Raw genomic sequence first — 22,587 nt, forward strand, 5'->3', positions numbered from 1 at the left:
ATGAGGTTTATATAGGAGTACCTCAGGTTTACGAAAGGTAACTATTTAACGATTACATCAATCACTCGTCTGATTATAATCAATCAATCGCTAATTATATTTTGTTAATCACCAATCAATCTTAATTGGCGTATATCACGCAACACTAATTGCTATTACATGAATAGCCACATTAATATTTACAACACTCCCCCTTGGATATTCCATGTCAATAGTGTTGCCCCTGCTATGCGCTTCTAAGTTGCCTCGTCAAAAAACCTTGCCAAGTAATAAAAACCCTGTGGGAAAAAACAACCTTGGTCGAAGGAGAAAAAGAGCACAACGCGCTTGAGTGTGGAGTAGCAGTATCACAGCTTCAGAGATAGGTGGAGTCTTCTTATCAGCACCATAAGTAGGTAGTATGTCTACGAGAGGGATGCATTAGATTTGCTACACCAAAACCTTGCCCGGTAAACCCAGTGGGAGAAACCCGTGGTCGAAGGAAAAAGATGAGCAAATGCATATATATGTCGAATCAAAGCATCTTCTGGATGCAGTAAGTGGGGTGACCATGCTAAAGATGTGCCTCGTCAAAACCTTGCCAGGTAACAAAACCCAGTGGGACAAAATAACCCTGGACGAAGGACAAAAAGAGTACACGATGGTCAAACGAGTATGCTTCAGGATACTCCCCCTGATTTTGACTCCCCCTGAAAATTACATGTTAGGTAATTCAGATAGTTTACGTAGACCAATACCTTGGACATGCTTCTGGAATGTAGACTTTGGTAGTGACTTGGTGAAGAGGTCTGCACGATTGTCTTCAAATCAAATCTACTAAACTTCAATCTTCTGATGCTCCTGTTGTTGCTAATTGAAGGAGAACTTATGTACAATATGTTTGGTGTTGTCTCCTTTGATGAAACTTGTCTTTATCTGCTCTATGTAAGCAGCATTATCCTCGTAGATAATGGTTGGTTCATCAGTGGTGGAATGCAGTCCACATGTGCTTAGAACATGCTTTGTAACGGCTTTTAGCCATGTACATTCACATACTGTTTCGTGAAGAGCTAGTATCTCAGCATGATTTGAAGAGGTAGCAACAAGTGTCTATTTTGTAGACCTCCAAGAAATTGTAGTATTCCCAATGGTAAAGACATAACCAGTTTGGGAACGTGCCTTGTGCGGGTCTGATAGATAGTCTATATCAGCATATCCAACAAGACAAGCATCATTCTGAGGAACAAGGGGGTTTGATCCATTCCTTGATGCGTAGGGATAGAATAAGCCCATATTCGCCATACCTCTAAGGTAGCGAAAAATGTCTTTTATGCCATTCCAGTGGCAGCGTGTTGGCGCAGAGCTATATCTAGCTAACAAGTTCACATCGAATGAGATGTCCTGTCTAGGTCATTAAGCCAAGTACAATAATGCGCCTATTGCACTTAGATATGGGACTTCTGGCACCAATATCTCTTCGTTATCATCTGCAGGACGATACGGTTCTCTCTAGACTTCAGACGACCATGGGTGTGCATGCTTTTATCCTCATTAAAGCATCTTAACATCTTCTGGATGTAATTTGGTTGATGGACCAAAATTTCATCTGCACTGTGCTCGGGCTCCAGGTCGAGACAATAATTTGTTGTCCCAAGGCCTTTCATCTCAAATTCCAACTTCAGGTGCTTTGCGGTTTCCTTGATCTCTTCAGGAGTATCGATCAAATTCGTGTCATTGACATAGACCGCCAAAATTCCAAACTAGGAACTTGTTTCCTTAATAAACACGTATGAGCATAGTTTATTATTCACATATCCCATCCCGATCAAATATTCACTTAGACGGTTATACCACCTCCGTCTAGATTGTTTCAATCCATAAAGTGAACGCCTCAAAACTAATAGAGAGCGTGTTCTGTGGTCTAGAACTATTTGCATCGGGTATATTAAGTCCTTCAAGAACTTTTATGTATATCTCTGTATCGTGATCCCCATAGAGATAAGTTACGACCACATTCATAAGCTGCATATTCAGTTTTTCGGAAACTACCAAACTGATAAGGTAGCGGAACGTTATGACGTCCATTACGGGAGAATACACCTCCTCGTAATCAATCACAGGGCGTTGAGAAAATCTTTGCGCCACTAGACGAGCCTTGTGTATCACAATCTCATTTTTTCTCATTACGCTTCCTTACAAATACCCATTTAAATTCTATGGGTTTAACATGGGGAGGTGTAGGAACAACAGGTCCAAACACCTTTCTCTTTATCAAGGAATCTAATTCGACCTGGATTGCTTTTTTCCTTTTTGGCCAGTCATCTCTTCATTGAATCTGATCAACAAAGCAAGGTTCGAGGTCATCGCTTATTATAATTTCGGTGGCCACCGCAAATACTAATATATCATCGATGATAATCTCAATCCGATTCCAAATCTCACTAAATTTACCGAGATTTCTCTATTCTCGGGAGTGGGTTCAAATGTTGGAGCGTCCCCCAACATAGTCTCTTCTAGGACATACCCATAATCCGGATTTATCTCGTGAGATGAATCGGTTTGAGATTGCGATTTCAAGAGGATTCGTTTGTGCCAAGTTTACCCTCTTCTGGGGATAAGAATCCTTCGAACCTAATGGTCTACCTCACTTCTGGGCAGGGACATATGACTGGTTAGCCGCCATGGTCGTACCTCATCCATCTGGGACGACACATCCTACAGGGACGTCTATCCTTGCAGGCACATTTGCAGCAGGTATATATGATCTCGTCACTTTAGCTAGATCAGAGAAAATGTCTGGCATATTTTGGGCTACACTCTGTAGATCTAGAATTCTCCACACTTCATTATCACATTGTGCGGTTCGGGGATCAAAATGAGACATAGTGGGGACATTCCACGTCAATTCACGTCGTTCATCAGGAACGGTAACGTTCTTATCTCCCCCTAACGGCGGGAAGACTGTCTCATCAAAGTGACAATCCGCAAATCTAGCGGTAAAGAGATCGCCTGTCAAGGGCTCTAAAGAGCATATAATGGATGGGATTTATAATCGACATGTATGCCCATCCTTTGTTGAGGACCCAAGTTTGTACGTTGTGACGGCACAATTGGCACGAGGACTGCATACCCAAATGCGTGTAAGTGCGAAACATCAGGTTCGTACCCAGTCACCAGCTGTAACGCAGAGTAAGGTTGGTAGCAGTGGGGCTCAACGGGACCAACGTAGCTGCATGCAAGATTACATAGCTCCATGCAGAAATTAGAAGCTTGGTGCGCATTACCAAGATTATATCTGCGAGACCATCTTGGGTGTGAACATAGGGAACTAAATGTTCAGCATCAATCCCAAAGGATATGCAATAATCATCGAAAGACTTCGATGTAAACTCTCCGGTATTATCAAGTCTTATGGACTTTATGGGATAATCCGAGTGGTGAACCCTCAATTTCATGATCTGGGCGAGAGTTTAGCAAAAGCAGCGTTTTCTTGTGGACAATAGTGTTACATGTGATCACTTTGTCGATATATCAACCAAAACCATTAATATTTAACTGGTCCACATGGTGGTTGGATATGTCCACAAATTTCCCTTGCATTCTGTGCAGAAAAATTGTGGTGTATGTACTAGTCTTTGCATATGATGGTCTAGTATGAAATCTTCTTAATGGGTATGGCATAGTGTGTCATTATATACAAGACCCTTATTCAGAAGGGGATGCACCTGCGATGAGTTGAGGATACGGTGCATCATACTGTGACCTGGATGTCCCAAACGGTCATGCCATAGCAAGTAGTTGCTTGAATTAGTTAGCTACTAGCTAACAGATTTCAATTTCTCCAATGTACGCTTCTGGCCGCACACTCAGAGGTTATGCAAAGCTATTCCACTCATTTTTCTCAGTGGTTTCAACGTGATAACTGTTGGTTCGAATATCCTTAACACTCAATAACGTTCTTCTGGAACGTGGTGATTATTAGGCCTCATTAATGGTAGGTTCAGTACCATTGGACAACATACTGTGGGTTTTGCCATAGCCCTCTATCAGGTTGGATTGCCCTGATACGGTTGTCACAGAGGTATGAATAGACAATAAGTTTGAAAAATATCTCCGATCTGGGAGTATGGTGTGCGTAATAGCACTTTTAACCAGACAACAAACTTCCCCACAAGACATGCCTATTCATAAATTTAATTCAATGGATCACATGTATGAATAAGTTTATTGAATTAAATATATTCGAACATAACCACATTTTCATAATCCAAAATGATTGAAAACATAAATCACCAACATCCGAAGATGTTTCATTCATTAAGATGAAATAGATATGGCACAAGGGGCCAATTATACCCATGTCTTCGAGTTCTAATCCTCGGTATGTTCAGTAACTGCCTGAAAATCCGTGATTTCTAGTGTGGAATCAATAGAAAATGACCCTTTAATAAAGTTGGTATTTCGAGTTCCGCTACCGGCGTAATACTCATCTATTGCTTAAGTTATCGCACAACAGGTGCGAGACAAGCAGTTAATTCCTCCACATCAATAACAAAGATCATGCTGATTTTGGTGGCGGCGGGCCGAACCAGTGTTCCTTTCCACTTTGGCTTGTTATGCAATGAGCAACATCAATTCCTTCAAGCAAAAGTGCTGCTCAGGTACCGATGGGCTTGGCTTGATCATTCCTCAACAGGAGGTTGTTGTTCATTTCAGTGAGCAACAAGATAGTGATCAATTCTGAGAATTAATAAAGTGACTCTCCTTGTATTATTTTGGGCAGATGGGCTTGTTCAATATCTTGCTAATCATGTCTTGCTTCAGGCAAGAAAATGGTCATTTAGTGGTTAAAGTACTCTTCCAGAGCGACCCAAAGAGTCTGTGGATCCTCTTCATTGAATACTCAACTTGGAGTGCTTTCTTCATATGTTTCTTTATGAACATTATGACACTCGCCTTAAAAGCCTTAGTGACTACATTGTCATGAGTATCGATTGTTGATCTCATCTTCTTTGTAGTCAGATGAATTTTCACTTCTTGAGTCCACTTTAGATAGTTTCTTCTGGAAACCTCCAAAGCAACAAAGTCAAATATGTTGAGATTTGACATTTCTTATATGAAAGGAACAAATAATATTAGTGCTTTGGGTAATATCGTCCATAAGCAAGTAATGAGAACTTCAGGTTCTATAACATGGTATGAAAAATCGGATTAGACATGTAAAATCTACTGGTTTTATCATGTGTGATGAATTTATGAAGGAAACTTCAAGTTTCTTAAATGGCATTATCGAAACTATAAATTCGATTTATGTATGAACTACTGGTTCATTTAGAACTTCTAGTTCATTAGGTACCTGCATTTTCTACACATATATTCTAGTGCGAAAATTTAGGCAAGTAACACAATAATATTGACTAAAGTAAATTGTAATAATATCTCACAAATTGGATAAATAAAAATCACAAATCAATTGAGATATTAATTGCATGCTAGTAATATAACAGATTAATTATCATACAATTATGTAAATAAATGCTTCTGGCAATTAACTACACATATTAGATATGGAGAATCTATTTACAATATGAAATCATTTTTCCTTTTATTTTGATTCTGCTGGACCAAAGAAGGAGTGGGCTTGATAGTGAAGCCTATCGGGCTTAGTCTGCGAGCTTGTGACCCGGGCTTTCATGCGTAAGTTAAAGAGTATGTGAGGCCTGCTGGGCTGCTAGGTCCTGCAGAGGGAGAGTGGGCCTACTGGGCTCAAACTGGTCTGCCAAGGAATGAAAAGTTATTACTCAACCCTTTCGGTAACTCCAATTGAATACGACCAGGTAAGGAAGGATGAGGTTTAGGTGGAGCGAGGCTCACTTAAGTACACGGCCTCATCTGAACCTTGCCTAGACATCGCATCCAATTGGATGAGCCTAGTTTGAGAAGATTCATAACTTTTGTCATGACAACATGTAGTGAGCTTCTATTCTGGCCTTGCAACTTGGGCCTGAGCTTCTGGCTCTAATTTGTTGTTGTGACTTTGGGCTTGATTTGAGCTTCTGACTCAGCCTCATTTAATATTCACCATTAACCTGTCTTTTTTTCTTCTTTAAATGCTTCTGGCATTAACGCTTCATTAACCCCATAAATATTACATAATCATTATGGCAATAAACTTAATGTACAACATTAAGAAATTGTAATGAAGTAAATAAATATCATAAAGTCAATAATGAAATCATTATGGTGATGAGCGTAATATACGGCATTAACAGGAAATGATGCACATTATTATGGCAATGATTTGAATAAACGCTTCTGGCATTATAGTAATATTAAATAGGAATCCTACATGTCAATGTGTCATGGTATATATCAATCAAATCCAAAAACATGAACAAATATGTATGACAGATATATATGTATCAACCAAATAAATTAATAAAGTAAATTTGGGGGTTCATGCATCATGGTGATTGATCATATAATCAAGTTTGAAAACATGAATTAAAATTAGAATTTGGAAAACATTACTTGATGAAGAGCGGATGAATCTTCAGTTTATATGTGCAGAACTGAGAAGGTTGTCTTCTCAGCCAATCCAAAAGCTATTCGCCTCTTCTGGACAGCTCCCACTTCGAATGGTGTACAGATCTCAAAACGACTCCAATAAGCCTGAAATTTGGAGGGCAGATAGACGAGGCAGAGACGAACAACTTTGATGAAGGAAATATTTTGATCTGAGGTCCCGATCAAGAGGTTTCGGGGGTGCAAACAGGCTGCAGCAGGGGGTTTTTTTTTTTTTCTCTGGCTAGGGCTTGGGATAGAGCTTCGTGCTGATAACGTGTTGTAAAACGATAGTAAAATAATTTGAGAGAGGGAGAGTTTAGACACCAAGAATGAAGTATGAGAAATGGAGTGATTTTATTCATCTCACAATGAGGTTTATATATAGGAGTACCTCAGGTTTACGAAAGGTAACTATTTAACGATTACATCAATCACTCGTCTGATTATAATCAATCAATCGCTAATTATATTTTGTTAATCACCAATCAATCTTAATTGGCGTATATCACGCAACACTAATTGCTATTACATGAATAGCCACATTAATATTTACAACAACCAACTGATTATCACATTATTATTGTGCCAAAGTCCTTTGCTTCAGAAAGCGGGGTTCGTGCACCATGGGTTCAGGTAGATCTTTGACTAATTTGTTTCTTTTTCCCCTTGACATGCTTCTCTAGACTTTTGAGTCTTTGCTTGAGAATTGAAGACGACGATATGCTTCTGTCAGAAACCTTCGATGTCTCTGTGCTTAATGAAGGTTCGGATTCAATAGTAGTGTCTTTTTTAACTGCTTCAAATATAGAAAATGGAGGCTGTGATGCAGTAGGAGGAGGCTCAGGAATTTCAGGAAGATTAAGTAAACTCTGCACCTCTGGACGCCTAATTGCTAATCCATATGTAAGAGAGAAGATGTGGGAGGTGAGCCAATAACAGAACAGTGCCTTGGGGAAGCTCATCATAACTGGAATTGCAATGACAGCGAGGATTCTAGAATAGGTTTTCATAGTTTGGGCAACAGGATTTCCTTCCAGACCTTCCTGCATGTTGCGCTCAACTGTGATCCAGAATGTCATTGCTGTCAGAATTGGAAGGATCAGCATGCTATCTGGAGTTGTGAGATCAGTAAACCAGGGAGCTCCACCATTTTGAAAAGACGGAACTTTCTCAGCCTTGTTTCTAAAAGCAAGAAAGAAGCTGATGAAAATAGGACCTTGAATGAATAATCCTTTCAATTGAGAAAATGGAGTGACTCCGTATTCATGGAACAATGCCATCATCCGTTTCTGACCTTCTCTTAAAACCTCAGGATCTGCTTCCATATTTTGCATCTCTTGTTTCAACTGCTCTAAACGAGGCCTCATCAAATTGAGTTTTGTAGTAGCCCTGAGTTGATCAATAAGAAGAGGAATTGTAGCCAATCGAATAAAAATAGTTGTTAAAGCTATTGATGCCCACCAATTCAATCCGGTAAGAGAATGAACGAAATCGATCAAGTATTGTAGGCCAGCAACTGGCAAGAAAGAATCTGCTGCAGCAACAGCCACTTCACTCACAGCCGGTCCTTGGGAGGTAACTACTTCCACAGTCTTATCACCTCCGCAACATTTCCAATGTCATCCATCTTATCAGACCCATCACCAATCGTGGTTGACATATGCCTATAACGGAAGGATCCAAGGCTCCAAGCCAATGATGATCCTGACCCCCCTCTTCTTTGAGAACCAAAGCTAAATCCAACCGTCGAGTTGTAAGATCCACTTGGCAAAATACTCTTTATGTTGGGTTGGGTGCTTGAACTCGGTGAATGTGATTTAGTATGCGACTCAATGAAGGATCGAAACGTCACGTAGCTAGGGTCGCCGTGGTGGAGACAGCACGTCTACACGCCATATTAGTAACTTACCATTCAGTATTGGACCTCTTTAATCCACCCAGGAAACACTAATTGGAAAAGGGGGCGCAAGCAAACCACAAAAGTGGTGCGAAAATCACTTCCCAGCACATTGAATCAAATCCATTTCCAGAGTAAACAATCATATTAAGCAAATCGAAGATATCTAAATCGTCGCACCAACATCAACACGTGAAGCACACTTACTGTGATTAGAAACCGAATGAATACAAAGGAACCCAACATCAACATGTGAAGCACACTTACTGTGGTTAAAAACCGAATGAGAACCCACCGCTGTACAAAACCACATTAACCTAAAATTTGAACAACTATACACTCCTGCAAAATGTATTGCTTTTCCTTAAAACACACTACACCATAATACAATAAATTATGAACACTGTAGTCAATGAGCTCACTACAGCTATATAATGTCAGCACCTATATGGAACCTAAAGCTTTCTGATAATTTGCCGTTTTCTTGGTGATTCAGCGGCTGGATGTCAACACCAGTCGTGCGAGATTTGATCTGTAATGCCAACACAACCAACTGACGAGAAAGAAGCTTCTAGCTTCACAACTGCCCACTCAAGCAACATTCTTTTGTTGGTCGCTATGAAGGCTTTTACTTGCATCAAGGTGATCTGTTGTATCAGCATCAATCTTGTAGGATGAAAGCAACTTTCTCTGGGATCAAACCAGAAATCAGCAATATATTCTTCAAGTGCAAGAAAAGTTAATAATACAGTAGTTCAGTGAAATGGAAACTCACATGATCCTCAAAATCGGGACTTGTCAAATTCATGGATAGATTTCTCATCAACAGTAACACCTGCATAGGAGACCAATATAACATCACAACTATGCCCCTTTGAAGTTTAAATTGATCCACAAAACCAGTTCAATTACAGATTTCAGTCGTAAACATTAATTGAGGCATAATGAGGCACAAAACTAAGACTTCTGACCAGGCATTGAAAGGATAGATAAACCAACAAAAGAGGAAATAAATACCGTTTCAACATCTATAGGGTCCATCTTCTTCAGTGTCTGCAGATGCCCTGAAGTATTAGGGTCAAAGACACTGCCAATGAAGCCGTATACTTGACAAAAGTCAGGCAGAACTGCATAGAACAAACAGATGTCACATACATAACAAACCAGAATATTTAACTATAAATTGCACTCCCTGGTTAAGGCCACTACACAATAAACAGCAGTCTGCAAGGAGATAAAACAAGTAGACATATATTTCCCAAAGCTGCAAGTGTGTCTTGCATATACAAGCCCAAATTCTTTAATCAATCCAATTCTGAGTTGCGATTTGATGCAAATGACTCATCTAGAAGATAGATAGACATTGTAAACTTTGTCGTGTGTGAAACATTTAGTGAAATCTTAACTACGCTTTTGTTCACATGCTCTACATACATTGGACACCAAGGCCACACTAGCAAAGATGTAAAAACAGGATAATAGAAAACCTACTTATTGATATAGCTGTACTTATATCTTGAAAGCTTGAAACTATCGAGCACCCAAATACATGCTGAAACAGTAATGTGCCGTATCTACAATATTAAATGTTCGATGACGTTACTTTTGTGTATGACAATAATATTCCATATTTTGCCATAAATTTATTCCACTTCGAAGTTAAAAAGAATCCAAAATCAATATTACAATAAATGAACCATTTAGGTGACTATTAATTTCAAAAGCGGGAAAAACTTCAAGTATGAAGATTGAAGCCTCACCTCTCAATGGATGGTTATGATTAAGGCTGCGATTCCCTTGATCAGTTGTTTCACTGGGTGGTTGAGCGTTTGGAGTGCTTTCTGCACTATTGCAGCTCGGCTTAGCTGGCCCTGCAAAAACACACCAAACTTTTAGCAGAGGAACAAAGATAAATTATAGAAAACATATACTACTACAAAATCAAGTTTTGTAACAGAAAACGTTCATATACAAGGAGATCAGGTTGCCGCTAAGGTCGTCCAATGTACTTGATAATCTCACCTTTGGTCTCATGTGATAGGTTGGCTGTTTGCACAGAACTATTAGGCCAAGAAGGGACTACACCACCAGGAATGGGACTAATAAGCACCGATGATGAATCTGGCCTTTGGATGAACGCAGATTCAAGTAACGCCGATGAAGATTGACATGAACCAGACACTTGTGGGAGTGCCAGCACTGACAAATAGGAAGGAAAAAAAAGAAGAAGCAGATATATGAGTGATAATTTTATAGAGTTTACAACTATGATACGTGAAATGATTCAAATGAACTATCCTCACCATTTTTTGAGGCTTTCTGAGGGTAGGGGTGAGAAGCTTTCCTTTTCGGCCTAGGTGGAGGTAGATGCTCGCTTGTCCCATTCTTCTGAACCTTCAGGAAATACTTCTGTGCATGACTGCGTATCTGCAAAACGAATCCTTCTAGTGAGCATCGGCATTCATTTATCATCTAACATTACGAATTCAAAAAATAAAACATTAAAGCAAATGCACCAGTTGGTCATATTCCCTAATTCGTTACTCTCTTTGCACTGGAAGTTATATGAATGAAGGCAATTCATGAAGGAAGTAACAAAGCTAACCTGTATAACTGTCTTCGAACCAATAAAAGCTTCAATCTTCTTCCAATCCCGGTCAAAGCTGAACAAACCATAGCGAAAACAAGCAAATTAGGAGATTCAACAACACGAAAAATGTACTTAAAACTCAAACAACATCAACCTCATTTCATATAATATCACAATTATCCCCCTTTCAACTCAATTCGCCGGTAAAACCTTCATTTGATTACTCTATCCATCAGCAATTTCATTCGAATTCACACATTCTGTTCACAACAAACACAAAAATTCTCTCCATTTCCATATGTGATACAAGTGCTGTCTTTCTTCGTTCGAAAAAAATCGCAATTGAACACAATTTGAGCAAAGGAACCAGAAAATTCCAATTCAGAACTAAAATTCAAACTCTACTGCGATCGAAAAATCGCAATTGAACACAATTTGAGCAAAAGAAACCAGAAAACTCCAATTCAGAACTGAAATTCAAACCCTAAGTAATAGAAACGAAACTTACAGCTGAAGAGCTTCGAGGAACTTATCGTGCTCGGGCTCAGTCCAGCTCTCTCTGGACTTGGTAATAGTGTAGGGCTTCCGAATCTTCTTGCTCAGATCCTCCGCCGACGACGACGTCGACGCCGTGGTGGTCGCCGCCGTGGCGACAGACGCGAATGGCCCGAGTCCGGGTAACGCCATTTCGTTCGGATCCAAGTACAGGCCGTCGGGCGGAGTCGGGTTTTTGGATACCATACAAAAATTTGAAACGGAGTCGGGTTTTGGGCTTTTTCCGAAGGTGCGAGGAAGTTTGCGAATTTTTTGCGCCGGCGGCTTTGAAGGTTATATAGGGGACCCTCTGGGTATTGTTGGCTGAAGCTGGTGGAGGTTTTGTTTGGGCATGGACCAATGGCTGGTCGCCACGTATACGATATGATAATTGACCAAAACACTAATTCGAGTGGAGTTATCTTTTGAAGACAATTTGCCCTATATGTGTGTGTTTTAGTAGCACGTTAATGTGAAAAATAATTAATAGTTTGAGTGGTATGAGAGCATCGGATTTGAGACGATAGTTTAGGCTAGTTGAAAATAATGTATTGATTAGGATGATTAATCTCACTGCAAACCTCGAATTGAAATAAGATATTGTTTTTTATGACTCTGAACAAGAGTTTTGAATGTAGACATCACGACCATATTGGTGTAACTAATATGGGATGTATTCGGACTTCATTTAGTGGGTGTTAAATTCTTAATCGTCCAATTTTTATATTTTTTCTTTGTAGTTATGAATTTAACCCTAAAAGCTTGTTAATTCAAGTTTAGAGGCATGAAATAACCAACTAAATAATTAATTTTCTTATTAGCTGTGTGATTAGGTTTGAAATGACTAATATGAAGGGCGAGGTACATAAACCAGAGAAGGGCACACATGGTTGTAAAGGGCTTAAAAATGTATGGACCAATGCTGTCTAGCTCACTCCAATAGTGACTAATATTAGTGGCCATATACTAGGCCACATGCTGGATTGTTCTAGCACAATAAGGGCCAGATATTTTTCACGGGGCCCCGCCTTGCTTTTGATTTCCATCGAGTATCTTCTTTCTGATCTTTCATGATATTTTTGTTTTTATTGTTGGAATTGGAAACAGATTGAATTTGAGATCCAGGCACCTATAAAAAGTAGGCTGTTTTTGTTATGTGGTAATTGCGTGGTTAATATTCAAGATAATGACCCATCACTCCATAAGAGCCTGTCTTATTTAGCTACTTAGGTTTTTTTTTTTTTTTTTTTTGAGAATGTGGCTACTTTAGTGTATGGTGTACTAGGGTGTGTAATGAATTGCATGTTTATTTCTTTGGATGATGGAAGAGAGATTACATGACAACAAATTTGTGATGAATAATTTTATTTTATTTTATTCATCCTAGAGCGAACAATAATTTTTAGAGTTGAGACTTAAAAACGTCATTCATCGGAAGTGGTCCATAATAATGTTTCAATCTTTAAAATGACCTAAATTGGCACACATATGTATCAATTTACAATGACAATGATCAATCCTTGATAAAAACTAATACTACGTACTTTGTCATCAAACATACCTACAAGTAACCATAAACGACATTTGAACTGGTTCAAACTTTGGATAATTGCATCCAAACTCTTACTCGTGACCTCAACAATGTTGATTCTTATCACAATTGCATAAATATTGACATGTTGTTATTCTCTAAGATTGTGTTTGGATAAGACAACTTTAAATTTTAGAATTTTAGAAATGATGGAATTTAGAACTCCATCAATTAAAATTTCATTAATTGCAAGCTAATTCCTCGTGTGACTTTAGAACGCAACCTCCCTCCTCGTCTGAATTCCTCAATTCAATTTCTATTAAAATAGAAAATTCGAAATGAGACCTATGTTTGTTGGTCCGAGATATAAGGATAGTAATGTTGATAGATGACTAACTGGTGTCTTTTAAAAAAGGGGATAAAAAAATTTGTGCTTAAGGCTACTTTTGATATTACAATTTTTAAGGTTGAGATTTATATCAAGCCGGTAAATACTGACTTGATTTCTTCGGCACGACACGAATTAAGGGGCTTTTGAAGTGAAACAGGACAGAATAAAGAGTTGGAGCATTTCTATGAGATGATGGAAAAAGAGTAAGTGCATCGTCTACAAGCTTTTTACCATTCTATTTTTGTAATAGAAGCAACAAGTTATTTACAACTGTAATCTTTTCTAATTTCAGCATTGAGTTTGAGAAGCTCGGAATGACGAAAGGCCTATAATATGTGATGATTTTTTTTTTCATCCTAGAGCAAACAATGATTTTTTGAGTTGAGACTTAAGAAACGTCATTCATCCGAAGTGGTCCATAATAATGTTTCAATATTTAAGATGACATAAATTGGCATATATATATATGTATCAATTTACAATGACAGTGATCTGCTCTTAATAAAAATTAATACTACGTACTTTGTCATCGAGCTATAAGTAACCATAAACTACATTTGAACGTACTAGTTCAAACTTTGGATAACTTCATCCAAACTACTCTTACTCTTGACCTCAACGATGTTGGTTCTTATCACAGTTGCATAAATATTGACAATTGTTATTCTCGAAAGATACGGGTGGTTTAGATATATATACACACACACACACACGAAAATGTTCTGAAGAGGACGTCCGTACTTTAGCAATAGTGCGGACATCGTCGCTGCAGCTCGGCTCAGGGTTCGACGGAGCTGCGGGGCTTGGCGGAAGGATGGCAGGGGTCGGACGGAGCGGTCTGCAGTCTGTAGAGTCGCTCGCGAAGCGGTTGCAGCTCGCTGCAAAAAACCTAAAGTTGCAGGTCGGGTTGCTGCCCAGAACTTGTGACTTGATACACATTTAGCAAGCGTACGTATCATTGTCAATATAGGAAAGTATTGTGCCCAAAATTATCATACCACAAGGATTAGTGGCTAACCCACAATCTTTGGATAGTCGGAACTAAAGTCACTAAGCAAACAAAAGAAAAAGAAAATAAATAAATATGTTATTCTAAGGCACCAAGCCTTAGCAACCAAAGCCTAATCAAAACTAAAAACCTAGTGGTGGATATAAACAAATGAGTCGAAAATTGTATGAAGTTTTGAATTGTGAGTTAACTAAACTGAACGCAATCGAAAAGTAAACTAAACAACTAATTAACGAACTAGAAAATTAAATTTGGGTTTTCAAATTAATGGGAACATGGGAGTGTAGGGTGATTCACACTAACTCTCTTGCAAATATCGATGCCAATTTCACAAATGCATGCATTTCCTATATGTGTCGAGTCTCGTATCTAGTACCGGTTAAGACTACTAAACCAATTATCCTTTCGGTGTATTGATTATGCCGGTTAATGCCACAATCAACTCTCTAATTTGGGCATTACGACGGTTAAGGCCGCAATATCCAAAATTGAAGGCCGAGAGAGCAAGATAATAGAGATCCAAGCAAGCTTAGCTACAATTAAGCTAGCTAATGGTCACCACACTTAAACCTAGATGCCACAAGACTAATAAGTTGTCAATTTATCAATCTATTCATTACAATTGTCCATAACATAATTTCAAAGGTTGACAAAGCCTAGAAACATGCTTCTAAGGACCAATAAATTCGGATTTAAAACATACACAATGGAAATTGCATTTATTAAAAGTAAAGCATCAATATTTATACAAGATGAGTTAGGGCTTCACAACCCTAACTCCCAAAATTGAACTACTCACTATCCATAGTCAAATACATCATCAATAGCAAATAAAATTATAAAATAGATAATAAGAAAGATAAGGGGAGTTAGCTTGGTCACTTCTAGCTATGAGCTAGTATGAATCAAGTAATTTCTTCACTCAACTACCCAAAATAGAGGTGTGGTGCTCTTGATGATGATTCTTTGAAGCTTGAGTGAGAAATCCTCTAAATACCCAAAAGAAAACAAACAAAATAAGAAAAATGGAAGGGAAGGAGGGAGAGGGCAGTAGCCCTCCCCAAAGTTGTTGTGCGGCGCTGTAAGGTGTGTCTGTAGGGTTCTCCCCAAATGTGAGTGAGGGTTCCAATATAAATAGCTGCAAGGTGACTGATTAATTGGAAACGTGGTCGTTTTGAATGGATATGAGATAAGTGGTTGGCTGTTGACGCGCGAGAGAAGGAGAGGATTTTGTCTTTGGCGTGTAGTGAGGCAAAAACACGCTGCAATGCTTCCTAACTTAATTATGCCACCATGCTTAATTGTACTGCTGCCATGTGTCAACAATGGTTTTAGACCCTTCCAATTAAGGTAACGTGCAGCACATGATTGACCTTAATTAACCATTAGTTAATTAAAACTAATGGTTAATTAAGATTGTAATTTTCATTTTCTTCAATTTATTTCTTTTCCCCAATTTTCTTCTGCATTTCTTGACCGTGTCGACTAGTGCTTGACCGATGCTCTACTATTTTTACCTTTTGTCAGAATACCCCAATTTGCTTCATTTTCGCATTATTTTCCTACGATTTCTGTAATTCCGCTTATTTTCTTCAAAATAAATTAAAGTGGATTAATTACCTAATAATTGACATGAGAATTAGCTTAAGGGAAAATTATTGGTCACTCCCTGTACTTTTAGGGTGTCGACAGTTCAGTCTCTGTTATCCTAATTTCAACAAGTTACTCCTCAGACATTCAAATCTCACACAATTTGGTCCAAAATGACTATTTTGCCCCTCACTCCCTTTTTTTATTTATGTTTTCTCTCCTCTCCCCTCATTTCTTCTAAAATTCATAATTAATTCATATGAACTCCGATTTTTGCGTTCCTTATATGCACGAGATCGTATCGATGAACTCTACAACTTTTATGAAGGAAGTTTTTCCAAATTTTGTATGTATAACCAGTCAATTTTCACGACCGCCCCCTAAATAACACACACACACACACACACTCTCTCTCTCTCACTATGCACATTTCAACCCAAGACATATCAAATATTTGAATTATGAATATTGAGACTATTTCATAAGTAGTTGTACGAGAAATTCGGTTTTGTATCGATTTTATTTTCGAAACAAACGTTATTTAGGGGGGGTCATGAAAATTGACTTTTTATACATACAAAATTTGGAAAAACTTCCTTCATGAAAGTTGTAGATCTCATTGATACGATCTCGTGCATATATGGAACGCAAAAATCAGAGTTTGTATGAATTAATTATGAATTTTAGAAGAAAGGGAATTTTCAAAATGAACGTTATTTAGGGGGTAGTGAAAATTGACTTTTTATACATACAAAATTTGGAAAATTTTCTTCATGAAAGTTGTAGATCTCGTCAATACAATCTTGTGCATATATGGAAAGCAAAAATCAGAGTTTGTATGAATTAATTATGAGTTTTAGAGGACAGGGGATTTTCGAAACGAATGTTATTTAGGGGGGGGGGGGTCGTGGAAATTGACTTTTTATACATACAAAATTTGGAAAAACTTTCCTCATAAAAGTTGTAGAGCTCATTGATATGATCTCGTACATGTATGGAACGTAAATATCGGAGTTCGTATGAATTAATTATGAATTTTAGAAGAAAGGGGGGGGAGAGGAGAGAAAAATAAAAAATAAAAAGAGGAAGGGAGGGGCAAAATAGTCATTTTGGACCAAATTGTGTGAGATTTGAATGTTTGAGGAGTAACTTGTTGAAATTAGAATAGCAGGGACTGAACTGTCGACGCCCTAAAAATACAGGAAGTGACCAGTAATTTCCCCTTAGCTTAATTATAGTATTTTAGATACAATTACACGCATATAAATGCGTGTAATCAACTTGCAACCCCGACCTCCTCAGACCTCAAACGCTGCCCAGAACCGTTCGGGATGCCTCCGGTCTCCCTCCTGCAAGCGGTCGCCGCCTGGAAGGCCTCAGCTGCGTCGACGTCCGCACTTTAGCAAAGTGCAGATGTCCTCTTCAGAACCGGACTCTATATATATATAGGATCCGGCTCCTCTAAAGTGAGGAGAGTGTGAATTTACTTCAATTTCATAAAATCTGGACTATCCGTCTATTCTAAAGGTCATAACAATTGACATATCACTCTTTCACCAATTTTTTGTTTTTCTTCTAAAACCAAAGTTAACTTGTCGTTAAGTCTAGGAAAAAAAAAATTAGGGATTTGGCGTGGAGTTGTTGCGTTGGCTTCTCTGTTTCTTCCATGGCAACTCATCCATGGTTGAAGAAAAGAAAGGGAAAAAATCGTGCCGTGCTTTACCATTCAATTGTTCATTCTTTCCGGAGAGCATGAAGACATTAAAATAGTAGCTGACAAAGTCCTTATGTGCTCGCAAAGAAAGAGCCACTGAGAGATTATGTAAGAAAATTCTTATCCAATTATGCAGGTCCTCCATTTCCAGGCAAAACCTATATCCTCTCCGATTTCATAAAAGCCACATCTTGCAATAACTCCCTTAGTTTCTCTCTTGCTCCTGCGATATAATGTCTCTCACATCGTACAAAACCAGCATCTACATACAGTTGTTTCTGACTCCCACATATTCAGCAAAAGTTTGCAGATGCTTCAAGGTTAGGCATACAAATGACAAATGACATAGGGACTCATCAGTTTTCCCTCACCAACACCCAGAAGATATGGACATTCACGTTGAGAATTCCCAGGTTATGTTTCTTAAATTCATATTGCATATTCGTTGCTGCTATTCAATGCCAAACAGGTTTTTTTTTTCCTTCTTGCAACCATGATTCATGAATGAGTTGCAATGGAAACACAATGAAAGCAAATGCCAAATGCCAAATCCCTAATTTGTTTTTTCTAGATTTAACGGTAAGTTAACGGTGGTTTAGAAGAAAAACAAAAAATTAGTGAAAGAGTGATGTGTCAATTGTTATGACTTTTAGATTAGACAAAGAGTCCAGATTTTATGAAAGTGAAGTAAATTCACACTCTCCTCACTTTAGAGGAGCCGGATCCATATAGGTATATATTTTTAGTTTCAACTTTAAATACATATATACGTATCCATCCATGCATGTTGTTTTGTATAAATTAACATGTACATATATTTTGCTTGATCGATCAAGAATAGTCAAACTTAATTTGACCGGTGTCACAGTCACATTGAGAATCAATATCCGTACATGTGCAACTAAATTGTTAATTAGATGTCTAATTCATACCTTAAGACGGTTCATAGCTGTAGTTAATTAGGATTTTCTCATTAGAATAACTTAATCACAATGGAGATAATATAAATTAGCATCTACTTGTAGACTGAGGCTCGAATCTTGTCGAGTCAATTCTCAGATCAAGTTAAGACTATAGAAATCGATCTAGCTTGGCTCATTTTTATATATGAAGGAACAGATCGATAACCTGCATGTTCTTCCATGTTCAAGATGATTAACTATAATTAACCAGGCATGTATTAATCTTACTGGATTTTCCATTCAAATTTAATCACTCTCTAGCTCATAATCAAAGCTTCCATATCTGCCTGCATGGATATGATGACTACTTAATTGGCTCTAGTAAACGTAGTGAGAATCTTAAAAATGGAGGATATACAATATGTAACAAAGTTATTAACCACTGGCTATGGTGTTGCAGCAGAAGTAGAATCAAAGCAAAAGACTTGGATATATAAGGCTATAGCAGTCGACACTGGGTTCATGAACCATGTGACACTGCCCTTAATTAATATGTAATTAGGCATAAAATAACACTATTATGCGACCACTCTACGACTCTAGGGTACACTCGATCACATTAGTCGCTGTACGTACGCGTGTATCAATGGGTCAAAACTTGAGAATTTTCTATATTTTCTCAATTAACTCGATCTTTTGGACGAAAAAATTATCACTGAAACGCTCGTGACAAATGAATAATGCTGCTGCCCAAATGATAATTAAGTGTGCCATTCCGAGACACACATGCATGACTCTTGCTGTTTTAGGCAGCCGCATGGTGCGAGCGCGGGTGCCGCAATGAAACCAAGATGTGTTTGAAAACAAAGAGATGATGGGTCGAGCCGGAGAGGAGAGGTAGGTACGTGGAAGGTTGGTGCGGAAGGAATTGAATGAGATACTTCGTCTGTGCTTCTTAATTCTTATGATGATGATTAAAGTTAGTACCATGGACAGCGAAGACGGCGACGACTCAACATACGAGTCAAGACAAAGGTCCCAATGACGGCGAAGACTCGCAATCCTTTGCTATTGCCTGGAAGGAGGAAATCTCTATCATTCGGATTACTTTTGAATTTTCAAAAGGCCACAAGCTTTAAACGGTGACGTCTTGCTTTCAGGTCTCCAATACGATGTCGTTTCTGGTGTGAATACACTGAAAATAAAGTGTACTACAGTACTAGTGTCAGAAAATTTAATTTATTTGTCATTGGGGCCAGAATGGAGCACATGATTTTATTGACCGGAGACTGATTGAAACGTTGACCCTCCTTCTATAAATTGGTGTCGCCACTCCAATCACTTCACCATCTCTCTCTCCCCCTCTGTCTATCTCTCTCTCTCACTAAATTTGGCAGCTTCATTATAACTTCTGTTTTTCAGATCTTCCAAATCCAGTGAAAATGAAGGTACTTAGAGATTTTTACTCTGATCTGATTCAAAGCTCTTTCTTCCCTCTAGCTATGTTTGTGGTTTGCTTTTTACATAAAATTAAGTTCATGATGGGTGTTTTTGGGTTGAGTTCTGATCAGTTTTCTGAAAATTTTATGAAAATCTGTGATACTCTTCACCTGTTTGACACTATATAGTCACTGGTTCTGAAATTTCACTTGTTTCTTGAAGTTCTAAGTTCAAGTAATGATGGGTTTAATCTTTGCTCTATATGCTTTATAAGGTTTGAATCGTTTGATCATAATTTGTTCTAATAGTTTTTTGACTCTGCTTCATGACAGAAAGTTGTGTTGTTGTTGGACGTACACGACGACAGGTCCAAGAAGAAAGCCATGAGGGCAGTCTCAGGGCTCGAAGGTATATACACACACTAGTCTTTCTCATATTACTCTGTTTCTCATCAATGAATTAACCTGATATATATGTACCAAAGTGTGTTGTGTATTTCGTGTTTTGGAACAAAATAGAAGATTAGCGATATTAGCTTCTCATAGCTTATGTGTAGCTAATTAGTTTTGTGATGGCAACAATTGAACTTTCAGGGCTAGATTCGATCTCGATGGACATGAAGGACAAGAAGCTCACGGTGACTGGGGAAATAGATCCAGTGAACTTGGTGAGCAAGTTGAGGAAGCTATGCCGCACTGAGATAGTGTCGGTAGGACCAGCAAAAGAGGAAAAGAAGAAGGAAGAGAAGAAAGAGGAACCCAAAAAGGGTGGGGAGAAGAAGAAAGATCCAAAAGATGAACTGGCTGAGCTAATCAAGGCCTACAATGCATACAACCCACCAATGAGTACGCATTATTATGTGAGAAGTGTGGAAGAGGATCCCAATGCCTGTGTCATCTGCTAATCTAAGGGTTAGGAAAGATTAAAGCCAAGATGAATAAAGGTTCATATGGATAATTTTGATATTGTTCTAAGAAGAGAGAGGCCATATTGTACAGTAGGGGGTGATTTTATATTAATAATTTCTTTTATTTCTTTGTAGTTAATCTTGGAATGGAACTAGAACAAAAGTAAGCTTATGTTAGTGGCTTCTTTGGTGTGGGACTCCAGATTTAGATTTTTCCAACTGTTGGATGTGGTATTACTAAGATGATTAATGAAATATTGTAACAGTTAGCTGTGTGCTATCTTCATTGATATTTTGAGCAGATTAATCATTGACTTTTGAACTTCTATGCATGAAAGGAAAAGAATAATGGATATGCAAGCTGCATTTTTCATTGCTCAAGTTTTTGTTTTGTAGTTTGTATGCCTAAAATTAACATACATATATACAATTTGAGGTTTGTATTTGTTTAGAAATAAAGAAATATTGGTCGATAATGAAAAGAAGGGTCATTATTATTGATATTCTTGGAAATATTGGCAAAGGTTATATTCCAAGAAGAGAAGTTTTGAAGTACTGTGAGTGCAGGGAAGAAAGAGTAAAAGGTAGCATCTGATGTAAAAGGTGCATTTTGCAATGATAAAGTTTCTCTTTTGCCTAAAATTAAACAGACATGAATCTATGTGGCAATGGTGGTTATCAATGCTAGTCATCTTATCTTTCACATTAAAGTAAAAACTTCTTCATGTTTAGTAGAGGATTTTGCATTTTTTTCTTTTCCTCCAAACAATCCCAACTGAAATAATGACCGGAGGACCTTTGATTGTACATGAGTTATGTCTTTAATAAATTCTAACAGATATCTTAATATAAGTTATACTTGTATTAGAATCACATCAAGACATTATCAAATCATTTCGAGCTTTAGACATTCATCATAGACCTAGCTCTAGATTGATTATAAGAATCCACTATCTTATAAAAACAGCAAATTGACGATTTAATTAACTAAATGCGATAAACTAATCATGTTAGAGAATTAGTGAGGTGAAAGTTGAAGAACCATGTCCATTTCAACAAAATATTTACAAAATCCATGCTCTAGATTCGAATATATAAAATCAACTTGATATGACTTAATCCAAACAAACGACAAGAAGGTGGGTCTAGCTTAGTTTGCTTTATCAATTCTTAATAGAGTTGATGAAGACTTTGCCTATTTACAAATACAAAACGTCTCACTCGATCGATTGGCAAAGGGATTATTAGGATTCTATTTGATGCTTTCTTAACGTACTAGATCATTTGTTAATATGAGTTAACTATTCTAGGTATGCAACGTCGTCGTTTTTGTTTCTAGTGGTGAGGTAGTGTAACCGAAGACCTTCTCATGGTTTGTGTTTTACTTGGTGCTGATTCTGCCGCTGAAATAAATTACTGCATACATTAATTTTGGTATACTTGTTTGTTTGTGAAGACAGTTTTTAGGTAGGGGTGAACAAACATATTCACTCCATTGTCGATTAATATATTTTTATTTAATAAATTTATAATCTA

At 37.9% G+C, this 22,587-nt stretch overlaps 3 protein-coding genes across 3 annotated transcripts; 1 reads left to right on the forward strand and 2 right to left on the reverse strand.

Moving 5' to 3' along the window:
- Nucleotides 1-6,990: 6,990 nt before the first annotated feature.
- LOC112182471 (mitochondrial inner membrane protein OXA1-like) lies at nt 6,991-8,477 on the reverse strand. Its single transcript, XM_024320962.2, is given in 2 exon segments — nt 6,991-8,140; nt 8,143-8,477. Coding segments are annotated over 2 exon segments (1,029 nt in total). The 5' UTR covers nt 8,207-8,477; the 3' UTR covers nt 6,991-7,175.
- Nucleotides 8,478-8,636: 159 nt separating this feature from the next.
- On the reverse strand, nt 8,637-11,878 carry LOC112181762 (protein REVEILLE 6). The gene is made up of 8 exons (XM_024320165.2): nt 11,542-11,878; nt 11,049-11,106; nt 10,747-10,870; nt 10,466-10,642; nt 10,204-10,314; nt 9,461-9,570; nt 9,219-9,278; nt 8,637-9,133 (listed from the first exon to the last, which is right to left on the reverse strand). Exons 1-8 carry the CDS (start codon nt 11,772-11,774, stop codon nt 9,035-9,037), a joined length of 972 nt encoding a protein of 323 aa, XP_024175933.1. The 5' UTR covers nt 11,775-11,878; the 3' UTR covers nt 8,637-9,034.
- An 8,126-nt stretch (nt 11,879-20,004) lies between these two features.
- LOC112181770 (heavy metal-associated isoprenylated plant protein 39) lies at nt 20,005-21,358 on the forward strand. Its single transcript, XM_024320177.2, has 3 exons — nt 20,005-20,152; nt 20,477-20,552; nt 20,738-21,358. Exons 1-3 carry the CDS (start codon nt 20,147-20,149, stop codon nt 21,046-21,048), a joined length of 393 nt encoding a protein of 130 aa, XP_024175945.1. The 5' UTR covers nt 20,005-20,146; the 3' UTR covers nt 21,049-21,358.
- Nucleotides 21,359-22,587: the final 1,229 nt, after the last annotated feature.

This window comes from Rosa chinensis, chromosome 1 (assembly GCF_002994745.2).
Source record: "Rosa chinensis cultivar Old Blush chromosome 1, RchiOBHm-V2, whole genome shotgun sequence".
NCBI classification, from domain to species: Eukaryota; Viridiplantae; Streptophyta; class Magnoliopsida; order Rosales; family Rosaceae; genus Rosa; species Rosa chinensis.

Excerpts from the sequence above, each read along its gene's own strand:
- LOC112181770 (XM_024320177.2), top strand. Across the intron at positions 20,553-20,737 it reads GGCAGTCTCAGGGCTCGAAG|GGCTAGATTCGATCTCGATG; the intron begins GTATATACACAC and ends TTGAACTTTCAG.
- LOC112181762 (XM_024320165.2), bottom strand. The coding sequence starts at position 11,774 with ATGGTATCCAAAAACCCGACTCCGCCCGACGGCCTGTACTTGGATCCG. Across the intron at positions 9,571-10,203 it reads TCATAACCATCCATTGAGAG|TTCTGCCTGACTTTTGTCAA; the intron begins GTGAGGCTTCAA and ends TGTTCTATGCAG. Across the intron at positions 9,134-9,218 it reads GTCCCGATTTTGAGGATCAT|AGAAAGTTGCTTTCATCCTA; the intron begins GTGAGTTTCCAT and ends GTTTGATCCCAG.